The 19,371-nt window shown below is 38.6% G+C and overlaps 1 protein-coding gene across 13 annotated transcripts in view; it reads right to left on the bottom strand.

Annotated features, from left to right (window-relative positions):
- Positions 1–11,120: 11,120 nt before the first annotated feature.
- ATOSA (atos homolog A) overlaps positions 11,121–19,371 on the bottom strand; it is an 85,566-nt gene continuing 77,315 nt past the window's right edge. For 11 of the 13 annotated variants that reach the window (XM_059890849.1, XM_059890852.1, XM_002690921.7 and 8 more), the window contains 3 exons: positions 17,928–17,996; positions 15,482–15,681; positions 11,121–11,711 (listed from right to left, as the gene is read on the bottom strand). In XM_059890849.1, coding sequence (XP_059746832.1) covers positions 11,558–11,711; positions 15,482–15,681; positions 17,928–17,996 — 423 coding nt within the window. In that variant the 3' untranslated portion in view covers positions 11,121–11,557. Of the gene's footprint in view, positions 11,712–15,481; positions 15,682–17,832; positions 17,997–19,371 lie in introns of those variants that run through there. The other 2 variants (XR_009496209.1, XR_009496210.1) reach the window with 1 other exon arrangement.

Below are 19,371 nucleotides of genomic sequence, written 5' to 3'. Positions count from 1 at the left end.
CTGCCTAATGCTTCCTGGGAACTGTAGTTTAAACGTGTAACTGCCTCTCCTCGCCCCGCCTGCCTATTCTGGTCCCTTCCTTTGGATCCAAGAACCTGCCTATTTCCACTTCTCCAGACTCGCTGAGTCCCGGATTCCTCTTACCTCTCTGCGCCGTGCCCACACAGAATTTCGGGCGCCCCAAAGCTCTGTGCTTCACAAGTCTTTCCCTACTCTGCCTTGCCTCAGTTCGGTTCAGTCGCTCAGTCGTTTCTGCCCCTTTGCGACCCCATGGACTGCAACACGCCAGGCCTCCCTGTCCATCACCAACTCCCGGAGTTTACCCAAACTCACGTCCATTGAGTCGGTGATGCCATCCAACCATCTCATCCTCTTTCGTCCCCTTCTCCTCCAGCCTTCAATCCTTCCCAGTTTTAGGGTTTTTTTCAAATGAGTCAGTTCTTTGCATCAAGTGGCCAAAGTATTGGAGTTTCAGCTTCAACATCAGTCCTTCCAATGAATATTCAGGACTGATTTCCTTTAGGATGGACTGGATGGATCTCCTTGCAGGCCAAAGGACTCTCAAGAGTCTTCTCCAACACCAAAGTTCAAAAGCATCATTCTTTGCCGCTCAGCTTTCTTTATAGTGCAACTCTCACATCCTTACATGACTACTGGAAAAACCATAGCCTTGACTAGATGGACCTTTGTTAGCAAAGTAATGTCTACGATTTTTAATATGCTATCTAGGTTGGTCATAACTTTTCTTACAAGGAGTAAGCGCCTTTTAATTTCATGGCTGAAGTCACCATCTGCAGTGATTTTGGAGCCCCCCCAAAATAAAGTTTCTCACTGTTTCCCATCTATTTGCCATGAAGTGATGGGACCGGATGCCATGATCTTAGTTTTCTGAATGTTGAGTTTCAACGAACTTTTTCACTCTCCTTGTTCATTTTCATCAAGAGGCTCTTTAGTTCTTCCGCTTTCTGCCATAAGGGTGGTGTCATCTGCATATCTGAGGTTACTGATATTTCTCCCAGCAATCTTGATTCCAGCTTGTGCTTCATCCAGCCCAGCGTTTCTCATGATGTACTCCGCATATAAGTTAAATAAGTAGGGTGACAATATACAGCCTTGATGTACTTCTTTCCTGATTTGGCACCAGTCTGTTGTTCCATGTCCAGTTCTAACTATTGCTTCCTGACCTGCATACAGGTTTCTCAGGAGGCAGGTAAGGTGGTCTGGTATTTCCATCTCTTTAAGAATTTTCCATAGTTGGTGGTGATCTACACAATCAAAGGTTTTGGCATAGTCAATAAAGCAGAAATAGATGTTTTTCTGAAACTCCCTTGCATTTTTGATAATCCAACGGATGTTAGCAACTTGATCTCTGGTTCCTCTGCCTTTTCTAAATCCAGCTTGAACATCTGGAAGTTCACAGTTCACGTACTGTAGAAGCCTGGCTTGGAGAATTTTGAGTATTACTTTACTAGCATGGGAGATGAGTGCAATTGTGCAGTAATTTGAGCATTCTTTGGCATTGCCTTTCTTTGGGATTGGAATGAAAACTGAACTTTTCCAGTCCTGTGGCCACTGCTGAGTTTTCCAAATTTGTTGGCATATTGAGTGCACCACTTTCACAGCATCATCTTTCAGGATTTGAATTAGGTCTTGGAATACCATCACCTCCACTAGCTTTGTTCGTAGTGATGCTTCCTAAGGCCCACGTGACTTCACATTCCAGAATGTCTGGCTCTAGGTGAGTGATCATACCATCGTGATTATCTGGGTCATGAAGATCTTTTTTGTATAGTTCTTCTGTGTATGCTTGCCACCTCTTCTTAATATCTTCTGCTTCTGTTGGGTCCATACCATTTCTGTCCATTATTGAGCCCATCTTTGCCTGAAATGTTCCATTGGTATCTCTAATTTTCTTGAAGAGATCTCTAGTCTTTCCCATTCTGATGTTTTTCTCTGTTTGTTTGCACTGATCACCAAGGAAGGCTTTCTTATCTCTCCTTGCTATTCTTTGGAACTCTTCATTCAAATGGGTATATCTTTCCTTTTCTCCTTTTCCTTTAGCTTCTCTTCTTTTCTCAGCTATTTGTAAGGGCTCCTGAGACAACAGTTTTGCCTTTTTGCATTTTTTTTTTCTTGGAAATGGTCTCGATCACTGCCTCCAGTACAATGTCATGAACCTCTGCCCATGGTTCTTCAGGCACTCTATCAGATTTAATCCCTAGAATTTATTTGTCCCTTCAACTGTATAATTGTAAGGGATTTTATTTATGCCATACCTGAATGGTTTAGTGGTTTACCCTACTTTCTTCAATTTAAGTCTGAATTTGGAAATAAGGAGCTCATGATCTGAGCCACAATCAGCTCCCACTCTTGTTTTTGCTGACTGTATAGAGCTTCTTCATCTTTGGCTTCAAAGAATATAATCAATCTGATTTTGGTATTGACCATCTGGTGATGTTCATGTGTAGAGTCTTCTCTTGTGTTGTTGGAAGAGGGTGTTTGCTATGACCAGTGAGTTCTCTTGGCAAAACTCTATTAGCCAAGTACTCTAAAAGAGTACTGCTTTTCTTTGTACTCCAAGGCCACATTTGCCTGTTACTCCAGGTATCTCTTGACTTCCTACTTTTGCATTCCAGTCCCCCATAAAGAAAAGGACATCTGTTTTGGGTATAAGTTCTAGAAGGTCTTGTATGTCTTCATAGGAGCATTCAACTTCAGCTTCTTCAGCATTACTGGTTGGGACATAGACTTGGATTACTGTGACTTGGATTACTGTGTAACATTGAATGGTTTGCCTTGGAAATGAAAAGAGATCATTCTGTTGTTTTTGAGATCGCATCCAGGTACTCATTTAGGACTCTTTTGTTGACTATGATGGCTACTCTGTTTCTTCTAAGGGATTCTTGCCCACAGTAGTATATATAATGATCATCTGAGTTAAATTCACCCATAGTCCATTTTAGTTCACTATTTTCTAAAATGTCGATGTTCACTCTCACCATCTCCTGTTTGACAACTGCCAGTTTGCCTTGATTCATGGACCTAACACTCCAGGTTCCTATGCAGTATTGCTCTTTACAGCATCAGACTTTACTTCCATCACCAGTCACACCCACAACTGGGTGTTGTTTTTGCTTTGGCTCCGTCTCTTCTTTCTTTCTGCCTTGCCTACTTCACCCTATTTATCTTTAACATCCCCAATCTGACGTCAAGGCCTCGGGCTTTTCTTGAGCCCCTATACTAGGTCAGAGTCACCTCTTAAATACTGTCATATGTCTGCATAGTTGCTTAAGAATGCACACTTTATCATTAGACAGTGTTTGTTGTGGATTTCTTTATTAATGTCACATTTCCTGTTTAGACAAGCCACATCAGGGCAATATTTGCTTATATTTTGTCCCCAGAGTCCAGCAATTCCTAGATAGTCAATAAATACCTGATGAAGGAAGTAAACTTCCATTAATTTATCAACTCCCAGGGGTCCATTCCCACTTTAGTGAAACTGCTAGCACCAAATTCCTCCAATAACATTTTAAATTGCCATTTTGGCTTTACATTTAATCTATATTCTACTTGACATCTGAATGCTATGCTAAGTCGCTTCAGTCGTGTCCGACTCTGTGCAACCCCATAGACGGCAGCCCACCAGGCTCCGCCGTCCCTGGGATTCTCCAGGCAAGACTACTGGAGTGGGTTGCCATTTCCTTCTCCAATGAATGAAAGAGAAAAGTGAAAGTGAAGTCGCTCAGTCGTGTCTGACTCTTCACGACCCCATGGACTGCAGCCTACCAGGCTCCTCTGTCCATGGGTTTTCCAGGCAAGAGTACTGGAGTGGGGTGCCATTGCCTTCTCTGACATCTGAATAGCTACTGGCAATAAGTGGTGGTTCCAATGAAGCCTCTCTCATAAAACTTGGGAATAAGATTGCCTTCTAAGGGTTAAGCTAGTTAAAAGCAACAGGTAATGCAATTCTGTGGGAATCTGGTAACCATCAAAACTCAAACCAGGGTGCCCTGGGTAAAATTGTTACCTAGTCCAAGCTCTCTATGCTGGCTGTAGGACAGGCCAATGAATCTAAAATAAATAAATAAATGGCAGGTTCTTTTATAGACCAGAGATTGGGGGAGATGAGGAAGCAAAGTAAAAAGGGCATTACTCTTGCAAATATCTCCTAGAATGGCAAGGCTCAGGAAGGGGATGGGTTAATTTCCTTCATCCTGCCATCTACATGTGGACTCTGGAAGGGTTCTGGAAGAAGGCACTTCACCAGTCAGGCAGATGGGCAGGATTCTCTGAGGCAGGCCATTGTATATGATTATCATAACAAAAGCAACAAAAAGCAAGTCAAAGAAACAGTTCTAACATGGAGTCAGAATTGGCTTTTGCTCTCAACAGAACCTCTGGCAGGAAAAATTGCACTGGGGTTGCAACTTCAAAGACAAAAGGTACACTTCTTTTGGGGAAAGAAAATGGGGATTGTCAGGCAAGGGAGTATTTAAAATAATACAGTTCAAGATGCTGGGCCTGAGCCCACTCTTCTACAAGGATCTCTATTGAGACTGACAAGCTGGTCCAGCTGAGAAACTTCCCAAGATCAACTAAATATTTGCTCTCATTTCATACTCATGGAGAAGGCAATGGCACCCCATTCCAGTACTCTTGCCTGGAGAATCCCATGTACAGAGGAGCCTGGTAGGCCGCAGTCCATGGGGTTGCTAAGAGTCGGACATGACTGAAGCGACTTAGCAGCAGTAGCAGCATACTCACAAAGGAACTTATTGAAAACTTGCCTTTCCTCTATGCAGACCTACAAGGAGAAGCCAAGAATCACTTTGGGAATATGAGGTGCCTAAAGGCCAATACTAATACGAAGAAGAGAAAGTGTGGACAAAAATGACCATGTTCGTAAACAACAGTGACATATAATGTTACTTGACATTTCTCCTACTTTTCCAAGTGTGTGTGAGTTTGTCCTTCTATAATCTTTTTTTAACCCTGCTGACTGTTACAGGGCTTGTCCGTCACAGTAGCAGGAATTACAGGATTTAGGGCTGTGCAGCTTGCAATTAAGAAGCAGCATGATGGAATTAATAGAGAACACTGTTGTGATAACTTGGATAAAGTACAGAGGGAAAAGAGGGCAAGTTATGTTGTTAAAATCTCAGCCTGTTCTGTTAATGTTCCAGCTACTGTGAACTCAAAAGCCATTTTCCCCACTCTTTTGACGGCCTGTATAAATTCCTCATGGGCTTCCCGTGGGGCTCAGTGGTAAAGAATTTGCCTGCCAATGCAGAAGATGCAGATTGGATACCTGGGTTGGGAAGATCCCCTGGATAAGGAAATGGCAACCCACTCCAGTATTCTTGCCTGGAGAATTCCACTGACAGAGGAGCCTGGCGGGCTACAGTCCATGGGGTAGCAATGAGTCAGACATGACTTAGCAGCTAAGCACAGGGAGAACGGAGAATGCACAAGTCAGGCTAACTTTTTCTTTTTTTTTTAAGTCAGGCTAACTTAAGTAACTAAAATTTTTATTGAGCAACTAAAATTTTACTTTTATTGAATGGACATTGTGGTATATATCTATGTCAATGTATTTGTGAGATAAAATCTAGTACACACATATATAGAAAATGAGTATATGTAACCTTAGATAAAGAGAATCTGGTCCTGAAAGATAGTGATACTCACAAGGGCAAATTTGAATTTCTGAAGGGCAGATTTTGACCAATGTAGAATTTACAAAGACCAATGCCCCATTGTGGGGACTGTCTGGGAGGCCATACTTCCCAAAATAATGTTCCTTTTGCATCATCAACCATGTACCTTAATGTTTAAAACTACACAGTGATCACCAATTCCCTATTTCTCAGAACTTTTCTTCCCTTGACCTCTAAGAAACTACTTTCTCTCTCTTACTTGTCTGGTCATTCCTTCTTAACCTCCTTTGTTGAATTTTTAAAAAATATTTATTTTTATTTATTTATTTTTGGCTGTACTGGGTCTTAGTTGCAGCATGTGGGATCTGGTTCCCTGACCAGGTATTAAACCTGGGCCCCCTGCATTGAGAGCACGGAGTCTTAGCCACTGGACCATCAGGAAAGTCCCTCCTTTGTTGAGTCTTTATCTGCCTCTTAATGTGGGGATTTTAACAATTCTGTCCTTGGATACCCTTCTCTTCTAATTTTACACATTCTGAGAAATCATTTCTACCCTCATGGCTTCAACAGTCATATATATTTTAGATCAGTGCTGCCCAAGAAAACTTTATGTAATGATGGAAGCATTGTGTATACGAGCTAGTCAACAGAGTAGCCACTAGCCATACATGAATAATGAGCCTTTGAACTGTTACTAGCACAACTAAGGAAGTGAAATTTCAATTTAATTTAATTGGCTACAAGGATTAGAATTATTGAGAAACCTTAGTAACAGAGATTCTCATTAAATCTGGGGTGAAGTCAAAGAATTGATGTTTAACCAAATCACAAAGCTCCCCCTTGTGATTCTGATGCATACATGCACAAAAGATTTTTCAGTCTTGGAACTTGGTTTATAAAAATTTTTTAAAGATCAAGGGTCTTTTTGCATTTTAGGTGCCCTAGTTCGAGTTTGTAGGAGTGAGTAAAGGAGGTAAGACGTTAAATCCAATCCACTCCTCACGAAGCTGAGTGAAGTCTGTCTACCTGCATCACTGCTGGTGTTGTATCAAATATCAAGAACAGAATACATTTTTAAATTGAAGTATAGTTCACTACAGATGGTGACTGCAGCCATGAAATTAAAAGACGCTTACTCCTTGGAAGGAAAGTTATGACCAACCTAGACAGCATATTCAAAAGCAGAGACATTACTTTGCCAACAAAGGTCCGTCTAGTCAAGGCTATGGTTTTTCCTGTGGTCATGTATGGATGTGAGAGTTGGACTGTGAAGAAGGCTGAGCACCGAAGAATTGATGCTTTTGAACTGTGGTGTTGGAGAAGACTCTTGAGAGTCCCTTGGACTGCAAGGAGATCCAACCAGTCCATTCTGAAGGAGATCAGCCCTGGGATTTCTTTGGAAGGAATGATGCTAAAGCTGAAACTCCAGTACTTTGGCCACCTCATGCGAAGAGTTGACTCATTGGAAAAGACTGATGCTGGGAGGGATTGGGGGCAAGAGGAGAAGGGGACGACAGAGGATGAAATGGCTGGATGGCATCACTGACTCGATGGACATGAGTCTGGGTGAACTCCGGGAGTTGGTGATGGACAGGGAGGCCTGGCGTGCTGCGATTCATGGGGTCGCAAAGAGTCGGACACGACTGAGCAACTGATCTGATCTGATCTGATAGTTGATTTTCAATGTTGTGGTAGTTTCAGGTGTACAGCAAAGTGATATATATATATATATATATATATATATATTCATTCATGCATATACATATATATGTTTCTTTTCAGATTTTTTTCCACTGTAGGTTACTACAAGATATTGAATATAGTTCACTGTAGTATATAGTATGTCCTAATTGTTTATCTGTTTTACATATAGTAGTATGTATCTGTTAATCCCAAACTTGTTAATTTATCCCTATTCCCCTTCCTTTTTGGTAATGATAACTTTTCTATGTCTGTAAGTCTGTTTCTATTTTGTAAATAAGTTCATTTGTATCATTTTTTAGATTCCACATATAAATGATATTATATGATATGAACAGAATATATTTTTAATGAAAGAGAAAGACTGGAAGATCAGTTTAGGGAAACCAAATGAGATACAGAGTGCCAGAAATCCTGAGTATAAATGGTTATGTCTGTGAACAAAATTCAGGGAACATATCTGACTAGGTCAGGTAACTGTAAAAAGAAAAGTTTCAACAACTTGACTGTTAGAAGTGGGACTTAGAAAGTGGGGGATACCATCTCTCTAGGGATTCAGTGAGACAAGAGAACTTTATATGAACTAGAAAGGCTGGAATAGGAAATTTTTGAATGAATTAAAAAGAATGAGGAACAGTGGGGTCTGGAAGAAATTTTTAAAACTTTAGGCATTGCCTTATTATATATCTTATTTCAGAGCAAATTAACTTTCTTTGCCAAGAATATTGATGAAAAGTATATTTTAATGCCAGGCCACAGTTACCAGTTTTAAAAAAAAAGAAAGAAAAGAAAAAAGGGGCAAAATACTAGTGTAGTTGAATGGAAAAGTCAGAAACTTTAACTGAGATTTGAATCCTGGCTCTTCAACTTACTGACCATGTGACCTTGGGCAAGTACTTCAAGTCTGTTTTTTCTTTCACTGTAGACTATATCCATACTCTCTGAATCATGGCTTTAATACTGAATAACAGAGAAATCACTTACAGAACCTGGCACACAGTAGGCATTCATATACTCCCTGCCTCTTCCCACAGTATTCACGTTTAAGACATACATCTCTCACAGATAATCCATGATGGAGTTAGTTGATTCCAACCCACACAGAGACAGTCTTAGGGATTGAGAGTGAGTTCCTATCATGAAAAGCCCACTTCCCATCTAGACTGATATTGTGTCCCAGGTCCAGTAGACCAATTGAGGTTTCACATATCAAAATTTGAACAGCTACCATCTCTGTAAAGAGATAGCTAGAAGGGCAGACGACAGGAGGAACTTTCACATTTACTTTATATAACTATGCAGTGTAAAAAGTTCTTAAACATGCATTGCATAAATTAAAGTCGAATCACTGCTTCACTCACAAACTGATTAGAGAAGAGTGGGGATCCCAAGGATGGAGTTTTTGGAGAAATTACTTCATTAACACTCTGGGAATGAGAGAGACCTGGTGGAGTCAAGTGACAGTAGGAGGGAAGCTTCTGTTGGGTGCCTTCCAGCCAGTCCCCATTGTCCTCATTTATTAATATTTTTCATTTTCTCCTGAGAAAATCTCCAAAGATTTCCCAGAGGTTACTTGTGTCCTTAAGTTTCTTTTAAAAAGAAGTTATCCCTCATTTTTCCAGTCTGCAAAACTGCCAAGTGAGCCTGCAGTAAGTGAGAACTCTCATAGGTAGCAGTGTTGGTTGTCTTACCTGCATATGTCAAACACTCTCAATGCAGTGACATAATCTGTGAGTACAAAGAGGGGGAGTACAAAGTCTTGGCCTATGACAAAAGAAGGGTAGGAAAAAAACCATTATGATAGAGATAGTGCCAGGGCAAGTGAGAGCAGACAGGGCTGGGTGACTGTACCTCACTGGGGAAAAGAACACAGACAAAAGAGGCCCTAAGAAGTGGATGGGTGAAAGGTCAACACGTCTTTACTGTGCACAAACTTGGCAGGAAGAGCACAAGATGCATCCAGCTGCTGCAGTCATTTTCTTGAAATCTACTTTAAAATGTCCAGAAAAGTGGAAAACCAAGCACTAGAAAAAATTCTACAAAGACTGCATTGTGGTATCTACATGAAAGACACCTGCAAACATATATATCACTAATTTTTGGATTACTAGAGAGGTTAAAGCAGCAATCACATTTTTTTAATTTAAAAAAAAAAGCACTTTTATGTTTTAAATGTTTTTGTATTTTCCAAGTGTTATATAAAATGATCAATACTGACTTTTGTCAAGTGTATAAAAAGTCTATTGGGATTGACATATATACATACTAGTATATACAAAATAGATAACTGATAAGGACCTACTATATAGCACAGGGAACTCTACTAAATATAATGCTTATATGGGAAAAGAATCTTAAAAAGAATGGATATAGATGTATATGTATAACTGAATCACTGGGCTATACACCTGAAGCTAACACAATGCTGTAACACAATGCTGTAATCAACTATACTCCAACTATTTTTTTTTTTAAACTCTAGCTACATGTATTTAAATACTTATTCTAATAATTAGTTGATGGAATTTAAGAAAAGGCACATTAATGATACTCTCACCTCATTTTCTCAATCACACAGACCCAGAAAGTTTAGAGGATTTCTGAAGTCAGTTCTGTCAGATACCATTAGAACTGGGACTAGAATCCAAACCTTTTGGGTCCTAATCCCATGTTGTTACCACATGGCTAAAGATTAAGAACAAATCTTTACAAACTTGTGCCACTGAAAACTTTATTTTTTAGTTTTATGGAATATAAATAGCCTTTTCTCTTTAAGCTGGTATTTCAAAAGGAAATTTATAAAGGGCTTCTTGCTGACTACCCCCAAAGCCATCCGATACACATTCACATCCAGTTCAGATTCTTTTGCATGGTCTATCCATTAGCCGAGTACCAAAAATAAAGACCTTCCCATCTCCCAAATTCCAGACTGCTCACTTAGTTCTAGACTCCCAGGTATTCCAAATCTGGTCTACTTGAACGGTAGGTATTTTCTAACCCACATTCATGGCTTTGGGCATTCCCAATATTCATCCATTGTTAGCCGATCTGCTGTTACCCATTTGTCCCTGTAGAAAGATCTAAAACTACTCCTCTTTCTGAGGGGGATGGATGGAAGACTTTGATGCATTCAGTCAAGTTCTCTTACTCAGTGGTTTTCCCAGTTGCCAAATGCCTTCCATGTGACCCTGAATGAGAAACTGATAAACGGGAATGAGGCTCAAGACATCTTCCCTCTCCTCTTATCAGCTGTAAAGCTAGAATAGAAACTGTATGATGGGTACCAGAAATTCAATCACATAAATGTCTCATCCAAAAATAAAAGCCAAATACACATTTCTTTGTTTCTTGCATATATTTACAATATAAATACTAATTTGTCTTCAAAGTACATATTCTTTTAACAATTTGCAAAAATTATCTAGAATGGGACAGCGATTTAAGGTAAATCCTCTGTAGTAGTGATTAAGGAAAAAATAGAACTGTTTTGGGGATAAGAGATTTTAGAAGGAATATGAATGGGCATGATGATCTGAAGTTGCAAAGGGAATGTGAAGCAGCTTAGTCCGCATTGCACTGCCAAGACAGCATGTTACAGGACTACTGTGTGAGACAGCAATCGGGACGAGGTGTTGTAAAAACTAAACCTGGGAGATACAAAAAGTACACATGCTTGCATAGTGCGTTAATCTTAAAGAAGCTCAACATTTCATTCTCATTTTCAATAACTTAAATGAATAGTACTTAAAACACATCACGCAAAATTAAAAGACTTGTGCATATATTTCAGATTTCAACAGTAATGTCAAAAATACACAGTATGATTTTACATAGGATTTGTGCTACATTAGAACACTAGAGACAAACATCACTTGAGTATTAAGGAAAACATTAAATATTAAATAACTGAGAAATAAAAAGTGTAAACACTAATCTAATTGTGGGGGGGAGGGGATTTGCTATTGCAACACGTCCAATGAAGTGGTTTCAACAGTACAAAAAGGATTAGGACATGAGTGTTTCCAGTCTACTTGGAATATGTAGAGCTCATTCCAGGAATCCTTTGATTAAAAACTGGTCCAGGAAAACAGGAGAAGATCCACTCTCCTGCTTGTCAATTTGGTACACTCCTTTCTATGCTAATTTTTACTTTCAAACTTGGGTACTGGGCAAATACTTTAAGCTGTCACTCTTTATCAACATCTTGGTGAAAACTGAGGGTTTGTTGGAGATTCAGTGTAAGATTTGAGTTCGTATGCAGCACCGCTATCAACTTCCATTGACTTTCTAGAGAACAGGAGCCGTACATCTCTATGGAGGTAGATCTTTCCAGATTTAGAACTCTGGAACCTAAACAAAGAAACAACAAAAAGATGCTTCATTTCAGGAAATAAGTGTTTAAAACAAACAGATCTGAGTAAGTTTTGAGCTTGAAAGTTTTAAGTTTTGAAAGCAGGAAAAATCAGTCTTGTTACAGTATTAACAGTCCCTCTTTAACAAAATATTTGACATATTATATTGCCAAAGCAAGTGCTGCTATGTTAAATGCTTCCCCTTCACTATTCCGTACACATTTCATACTCTCTTTTCCCTCTTACAATGACAGAGGTGCTTTCTGTAAATCTGGGTTTCACATACAATCCTACTTTATATTCCTGACACCAAAGCACATGCACCTTTCCTCACCTATAGCATTAAGTTTCAGTTCATGTCAGCCAGTCATACTACATTTGGGCATCCTCTAGTTCATACAAAGAATGACTCATTGCACATAACCTGCCCTCCTACAATTTTGATTCCACACTTGGAAAGTTACCACAGAAAACTATATCAAGCTTTGAGGACAATCACAGGATGAGAAAGGACTGCTACCATCCGTAGTGGCTAGCAAAGCCTAATTATCAATAGAAATCAAGAGGAGAAAGTTAGCACTGAAATGAAAGTGGTAATCAAAGCTGTATATGGAACTGTTTCTGTCTTCTGCTAACATCTATAGTATACTACTGCCCCCTTCTGATGCCTATGTCAGAAGCTTTCTCTATCTCCTTTATACTTTAATAAAACTTTATTACACAAAAGCTCTGAGTGATCAAGCCTCGTCTCTGGCCCCAGATTAAATTCTTCTCCTCCGGGGGCCAAGAATCCCGGTGTCTTTGCGTGATTCAACAACAACCTTTCATCTTGGGGGCTCGTCCGGGATCCTTCAGGACAAGGTAAAGATGCTTGGAGCTCTAGTTCTTTGTTCTTTTAGCGAACACGTTTTCTGCTGTGCTTTACTAACTCTACCGTGTGCTTGTGTGAATGAATGACATGCCCTGCGTGAAGTAAGTAAGGAGCCCTGCTCTGTGGTTCCACAGTGATCTCATACGGCTTATGGCAGAAACCTGTTGGGGGTTTATACCGACCTGCCAATGCCAAGAGGCACCCAATGTCTCCTTCGGGAACCGACCAGAAATGGGCAAAGCATATAGACCGAATTCTCCTTTCTCGGTCAAACTTTTTGGTCTCTTTGACCATTTCATAACTCCTTGGGAATTAGAAGTACTAACCTAATCTATCGGATCATAGACTTTCAAGGGACTATTGATCCATACTGTTACTGTGTACTGTGGCTTAGGTCCCAAACTTGGACTGGTAGCCAAGAAAGCACCTGGCCTCACTAGGAATCCAAAGTTAGGAAGCTAGATGGAGCTCTAGCTCCAAGAACATCTCTGAGGTTAAAGGTTACTCAGATTGGGACTGCAATGGGTTTTTTCCTTTGGTAACGCTGGCTCTTAGTGGATCAGAGGAGGCTCTTATACTGGTGTGGTGATGCTTGGAAAGAACATCTCAGTTTTATGTTCATGCCGGTCTTATTGTGGTCAGGAAATACTCAGGGTCGTGCACAGGCACTCAGGTGACAAATGTTTTCCCCAGTGGTCTTAGCTTGGGAGGCATTCCGGAAGGTTACTCTGATTGCACCCCGGGTGGCTTCAGAGGCAAGCAAGGTTAAGGGTGAAGAGCTGGACATCAAGTAGGGATGCTATCAAGTCTACCCCTGGTACATCCCCACCCCATCTCGGTGGTAGAACCAGGAGGGACAAGTATAGCGCCTGCGTCAGTAAGGGACAGACTAAGTCCAACCAGGAAGGAAAAGCTTTTGGTGGTGTAAAGTCTGTCTACACCCCCATCTAGAGCAGGGAGGGACGCCTCCGGTAGAAAGATGGCGCTGGTCGCTTTTTTTCTCTCTTACAGATGGGAGCTAACAATTCCAGCCTCACTCCTTTGAACTGTATCCTAAAAAACTGGGGTAGATTTGATCCCCTGGGCTTAAAGAAGACACACCTGGTCTTCCTATGTGATACTGCATGGCCCCAGTATCCACTGGAGGATGGCGAACGGTGGCTAGTTGGAGGGTCTCTTAAGTATAATACTGTTCTACAATTAGACCGGCTCTGTAAGGAACAAGGGAAATGGGTAGAAGTAGCAGAAGGCAATGGTACCCCACTCCAGTACTCTTGCCTGGAGGGTCCCATGGGCAGAGGAGCCTGGTGGGCTGCAGTCCATGGGGTTGCGAAGAGTCGGACATGACTGAGCGACTTGACTTTCACTTTTCACTTTCATGCATTGGAGAAGGGAATGGCAACCCACTCTAGTGTTCTTGCTGGAGAATCCCAGGGACAGGGGAGCCTGGTGGGCTGCCGTCTATGGGGTCGCACAGAGTCGGACACGACTGAAGCAACTTAGCAGCAGCAGCAGGGATTGGAGCTTTAATCACATAAAGCCTACAGGGATTGGAGGCTTTAATCACATAAATCTATCTGGCAGATTATGGGTATGTCAGACATACCCTTTATTGCTAATTTTTGTGATTTTCCTTTTGTATAGTAGAAATATCTGGGACTGTGGGTGACATTCCCAAATTAGCTGAAAAATCTGGTGGTCAGTTGTATACATTAAAGCAGACCTCAGGCTGTCTCACTCTCATTCTTTCTGAAGTTTTTCACCTTTTCAATCTGAAAAAGAACATGGTGAACTTTGGGAATTACACCATACTTTCTAAAGTAGTTTCTTTACAGCATTTACGGTATCTAATCATTGGTTACATATGGGTAAGGTTGTTGCAACAGATTATAAAGAAATGGCTGGTACCTTCTCCTGATGAATGGGGCTTCTTGGAGTAAGAAGTTAAGATGAATTATTGTCACTGATGTAATCAGTCTCCTCACTGATTGAGGGCTTACTATTAGGAGTAGAGTTATGGACAAAAGACTATTGAGCTTTCTACTAAGCAACAGACTTGCTCATGGAACCTAAGAACTGCACTAGGATATCAGGGCTACAAGGCTTACCCCTGGAAGTATGAACTTCAAGAGCAAACAAATGGTTTCTCACAACCTAGAGCTATGAGCTGGGTAGTAAAAGTTTGAGGAAAACATCTTTCTGAAAGAATAACCAGAATATAAGCTGTATGAGAACAGAGATTTTTGTCACTGCTGCTTCCCTACAGTCTAGAAGCATGCCTGACACATCAATATTTTCTGAATGAATGAATGAATAAATGAAGGTTAAGAATTTCCCTGTCCAACTCAGAAGCCACAAGCACCTACTGAGCACTTGAAATGTGGCTAGTTCAAATTGAGGACAGCAAATGAACATAAATATCTCACTGATAATTTTTATGTATATTACATATTCAAATTATATTACATATTCAAATTATAACACTTAAATGTGTTCAGTTAAATAAAACATATTAATCCTCCACTACCTATTACTTTTATTAATGTGGCTACTAGAAAATATAGAACTATTTATATGGGTCATATTACACTTTTATTGGGCAGCATTGCTTCAGAAAACTGTTTCACTGCCCTTCCAGATATATTAGCATTTTTTCGCTATAAAATATTTTACATTACACAGCTACCAATAAAAACTCCCCTAAGTCAACAAGTAATAATGACTGTAGAAAAATATGCCATGTGCTTTCTGCATCCTGGCATATCATAAAAAGTGTCCAAGTTAAGCAAATTCCAAGGGGCACTTGTCTAGTTAGAGAGACAGTTCTTTAAAATAAAGTAAAAATTTTAGAGTTTTCTTCTGAAGTAATGTATTTTCATATTCATTTAGAACATTACCTCAGATGTATGAGGTAGCGTAATAACCGTTCTTCTGTATGTCGGATGTTCTCTTTATTAACACTTCTTTTCATTTCTTGTTTAACAGGTACAGAAAAAGTTCTTTGTCGTAGGAATGTCTGATGATTGGCTGGCATATCTCGCAAGTCATATATCACAACAAACATCTTCACCACAGTCTTATTAGGATTAAATAAGGTCTGAAGAAACAATATAAAAATTATTTTTTAAAAACAATGATTTGTTGGTTTGACTTACAATGATTATGCCAACAGTAAAATAGGCTTTGTAATAATAAATTAATCCCAGTGGATATAATTCAGTTTGAAGGAATAAAGCTAATAAAATTTCAGAAGTTTATGAAATGATATTCAGTATTTTTAATAGTTCAATTTATTTTTTTTATTTACAGAAATAAGAGATTCTGTAACAAATCAAAATCTTTTAGTCACAAATCTCTTATTAATAATAGACAATACACAACTCTTACTCTTGTTCATATATTAAGAAATAGTTCCATTAAATAAAATACAGCTTCACTGAATTAAAACATTCCAGTTCAAATATTTCAAATATTACTTTATTAAAATGCATTAACTGCAAAATGTTCAAAATAACATTTCAGCTTTCCTCACATTTTAAGTGAATAAATAGAATTTTTTTAAAATAAAAAGTTTGGTAAAACTAGACTTTGATGTTTTAGTTACATATGGTTATTATAAAATTTAAAATATGTTCTCAAAAAAGAAGTTTTTGTTTGGAAATTTTTCCAAGTTTAGGAAATAAAGTTCATTATTATTAGTTACAAAGTACACTAAGTAATACTTTATATTCTTACAGTTAGATTCATTTCAGAAACTTCAGTGACACTAGACTTTTTTTTTACCACCATCAATATCATAATAGACCAAAATTAAATTCAATTGCTATTTGGCCATGAAGGAATATTATTTTTTTTAAGTACTAATTTTTAAACAAAATTCCAAGCTGCTGATTTGACTTTAACCAAATTACCAACACATCAATAGGTAACTTGGTGCCCATGCTTTCAGAAGCTCATCCGTGGCACTGGACATCACTCACTGAATCAAAATGAGAAATATATCAATATTATGATCCAATTTTTGAAATCTAGTGAGTCTTAAAATTAAGGCTAATATATTTAACAACTACAACAACTAGTAAGCCAGAAGTTCAAGCCATGTTTATACATAATTAAACTTACATAAGGAATGAAAGACATACCCAAGTTTCAGATTTAAAATAGCCAGCAGAGTTGGCAGTCTTCAAACAAGGGGTAAATGTGCTGCCTCTGGGTTTATGCCTCATTATTATGACAACTGATAGCTAGTTTTCCAGTGACCCACACTTTCACAACAGCTACATAGCCAGAGGCAAGAGATCAGAAGATGATCACTCTTTTAGTTCAAGAAATCCATTCACATAAAAATCTTACTTTAAAATGCGATGATTTTTCCTAAGTTATATATATGTATACATACTCCAATATAAACATGCATATAAATTGCTTAGTACTATGTTTCATTTCTGTGTGACACAAAATAAACAAATGTACAGACTCTGCCATACTAGAACAATGGGGATGCATAAAAGTGGTCTGACAAAGAACTGATTACACTGCAGCCAAAAGTCATAGAAAGGCTTGCTGAATTAGACGAGATCCTTAGTGTGAGGAACTCAGCTAGACTCCTTTTTTTTATTTTTTAATTTCAGCTTTTTTGAGTTACAGTTGACAAATACAGCTAGACTCTTTTGAAGAGTTACAAGAGTCAATACTGTAATAGACTTTAGACTCACAGGATTATCCTGGGTCTGACTTGGAAATGGACTGAATCACAAATAGGCCTTGATATAAAATTACTCTTCTAAGAGCTGTGGATCAAAGATGATGAAGGATTACTGCACTGGGCTAGAAGAGTTCTCCTAAGGCAAAACTAGATCAACATCTAGGCCAAAAGGAAAGATGCATTCTTTACCCTGACGTCTGCAGGACTTCATTTCTGCTTTGTGTAACCATCTCATTAAATCAATTTTAGAAATTATTATAGTAGGGATAATTTTTCTTCCCAAGTTCCCTGCTAAAGCAATACTAATACATGGGTCAATCTCAACCTGTCTTATTATATTAAATAGAAGATACTGGTAATCTAAATTTTATTTATACTGAAAATAGCTCTATTTAAGTTGTGTTAACTGTCATATGCTATTTTTCTAAAGCATTCACCTTGATTAGCTTATTAATTCTTTCCTTTTATGGAGGTCCCCAAATGGTCATTCCTGAGGCAGAGCAGGGAAACTCCAAACAAAGCTGCAGCCCCACTGTTACTTACCAAAGTTGTTGCAGCAGCAGTAGCAGGAGAAAGGGCTAAGTTCTATATGTATGTGAGAGAATGATTATTGCAATTGTAGGCTATAAAACACATACCACTTGTATTGTTCCTGAAGGAGGTACTCGATAACCCCTTTTACCAAGGGACTCTAAAGTAATCACACCCTTAAAATAAAAGAAGACAAATTGAGTACAAACTGATGCATATATATACACAGAAAAGACTAAAATTAAAATAATAAATTATGTAATTAATAACTTTTCACAACTGTATTTGTATGGGAAAAAAATTCACATTGAATTAATAGAGATACATTCAAGGAATACAAAATAGTAAGGATTTCACCCATAAGGAAACAATTTACTATTTTTTCTGGAGATGTTGCAATAAACAATACATAACATCAATGACCATGCTGCTTGAAATTTCTATTAAGATATAAGAAATAGAAGTAAGAAGTTCCTTAACTAAAAAGAGGATAAAGGGAGATTATTCTCTTGTATCATGTGGGAGGAGGAAATGAAGAAGCAAAACAATTTACTGATCTTTGGACATATGAAAAGTCAAAAATGAGGGATGATCCTGTTTATGTCTGGCCCAAAAAATGAAGTCAATTATTCAGTCAGGAAATTAAATTGTTATATACATAAATGACTTTCTGACTTGAGGTGGACCACCATCATCAGCATCACCTGTGAACTTGTTAGAAACACAGAGTTTCTTATTTCTCCCCACACGCCTATTAAATCAGATCTACATTTTAACAACATTCCCCAGATGATATCATATGTACGTTAAAGTTTGAGAGGTACTGTCATATTACACAAAATAATTTTCTGAGAAAGATGCTGTAACTACTGTAGAAGTCCAAACAATGGCAAACAGTATAAATTACAACACAGAAACTACAATTGAATGTGTGAAAGTTTCTAGATAACCAGGATGACCAAATGACTACAGATGGTGATTGTGGTACTTAATTCTTAGGTAGCTTCAAGAAAAAAATGCTGATTCATTTAACTGGGTGAATAGTTTTCTTTTGAGTATTCAAGTAGAATAATTGCATGTTCTACGATTCATATCCCATCATTTTACATTGTACTTGCCAAAACATGCCAACCTTATATAAAAGTAAATATAAAACAGGACTGTCCCATCAGGTAATATCTCTGTTGGGTTTGAAAGACTGACCAGGGGTAGGGGTGGGGGATAAAAGGGAAGGGACAAAGGTAAAAAGGAAGGCCAGACTCTAATATGTGAGTACCTAACCTTCAAGTGAACAGCACTTGACAATCAGAATATTAAATTAATATGTTAATAATGGGAAATGTTCATGTTCAGTTCAAGGGCACTGAAAAGACATGTGGTTCTTAATCAATCTGATATATCAATGGTAATTTAAAGCATGAAAACAGCATGTTAACAAACTGCGTCCCTAACCAAAACAGTAATGAAGCTTTAATAATTTTTCTCTTACAATTTTCTCTACATGAAAAAATGCTATAGTATATATAGTGCTCCTCTTTTTCCTAGTGCCAG

This window comes from Bos taurus, chromosome 10 (genome assembly GCF_002263795.3).
Source record: "Bos taurus isolate L1 Dominette 01449 registration number 42190680 breed Hereford chromosome 10, ARS-UCD2.0, whole genome shotgun sequence".
Classification (NCBI taxonomy): Eukaryota; Metazoa; Chordata; class Mammalia; order Artiodactyla; family Bovidae; genus Bos; species Bos taurus.
This window is presented reverse-complemented; position numbering and strand designations above follow the sequence as displayed.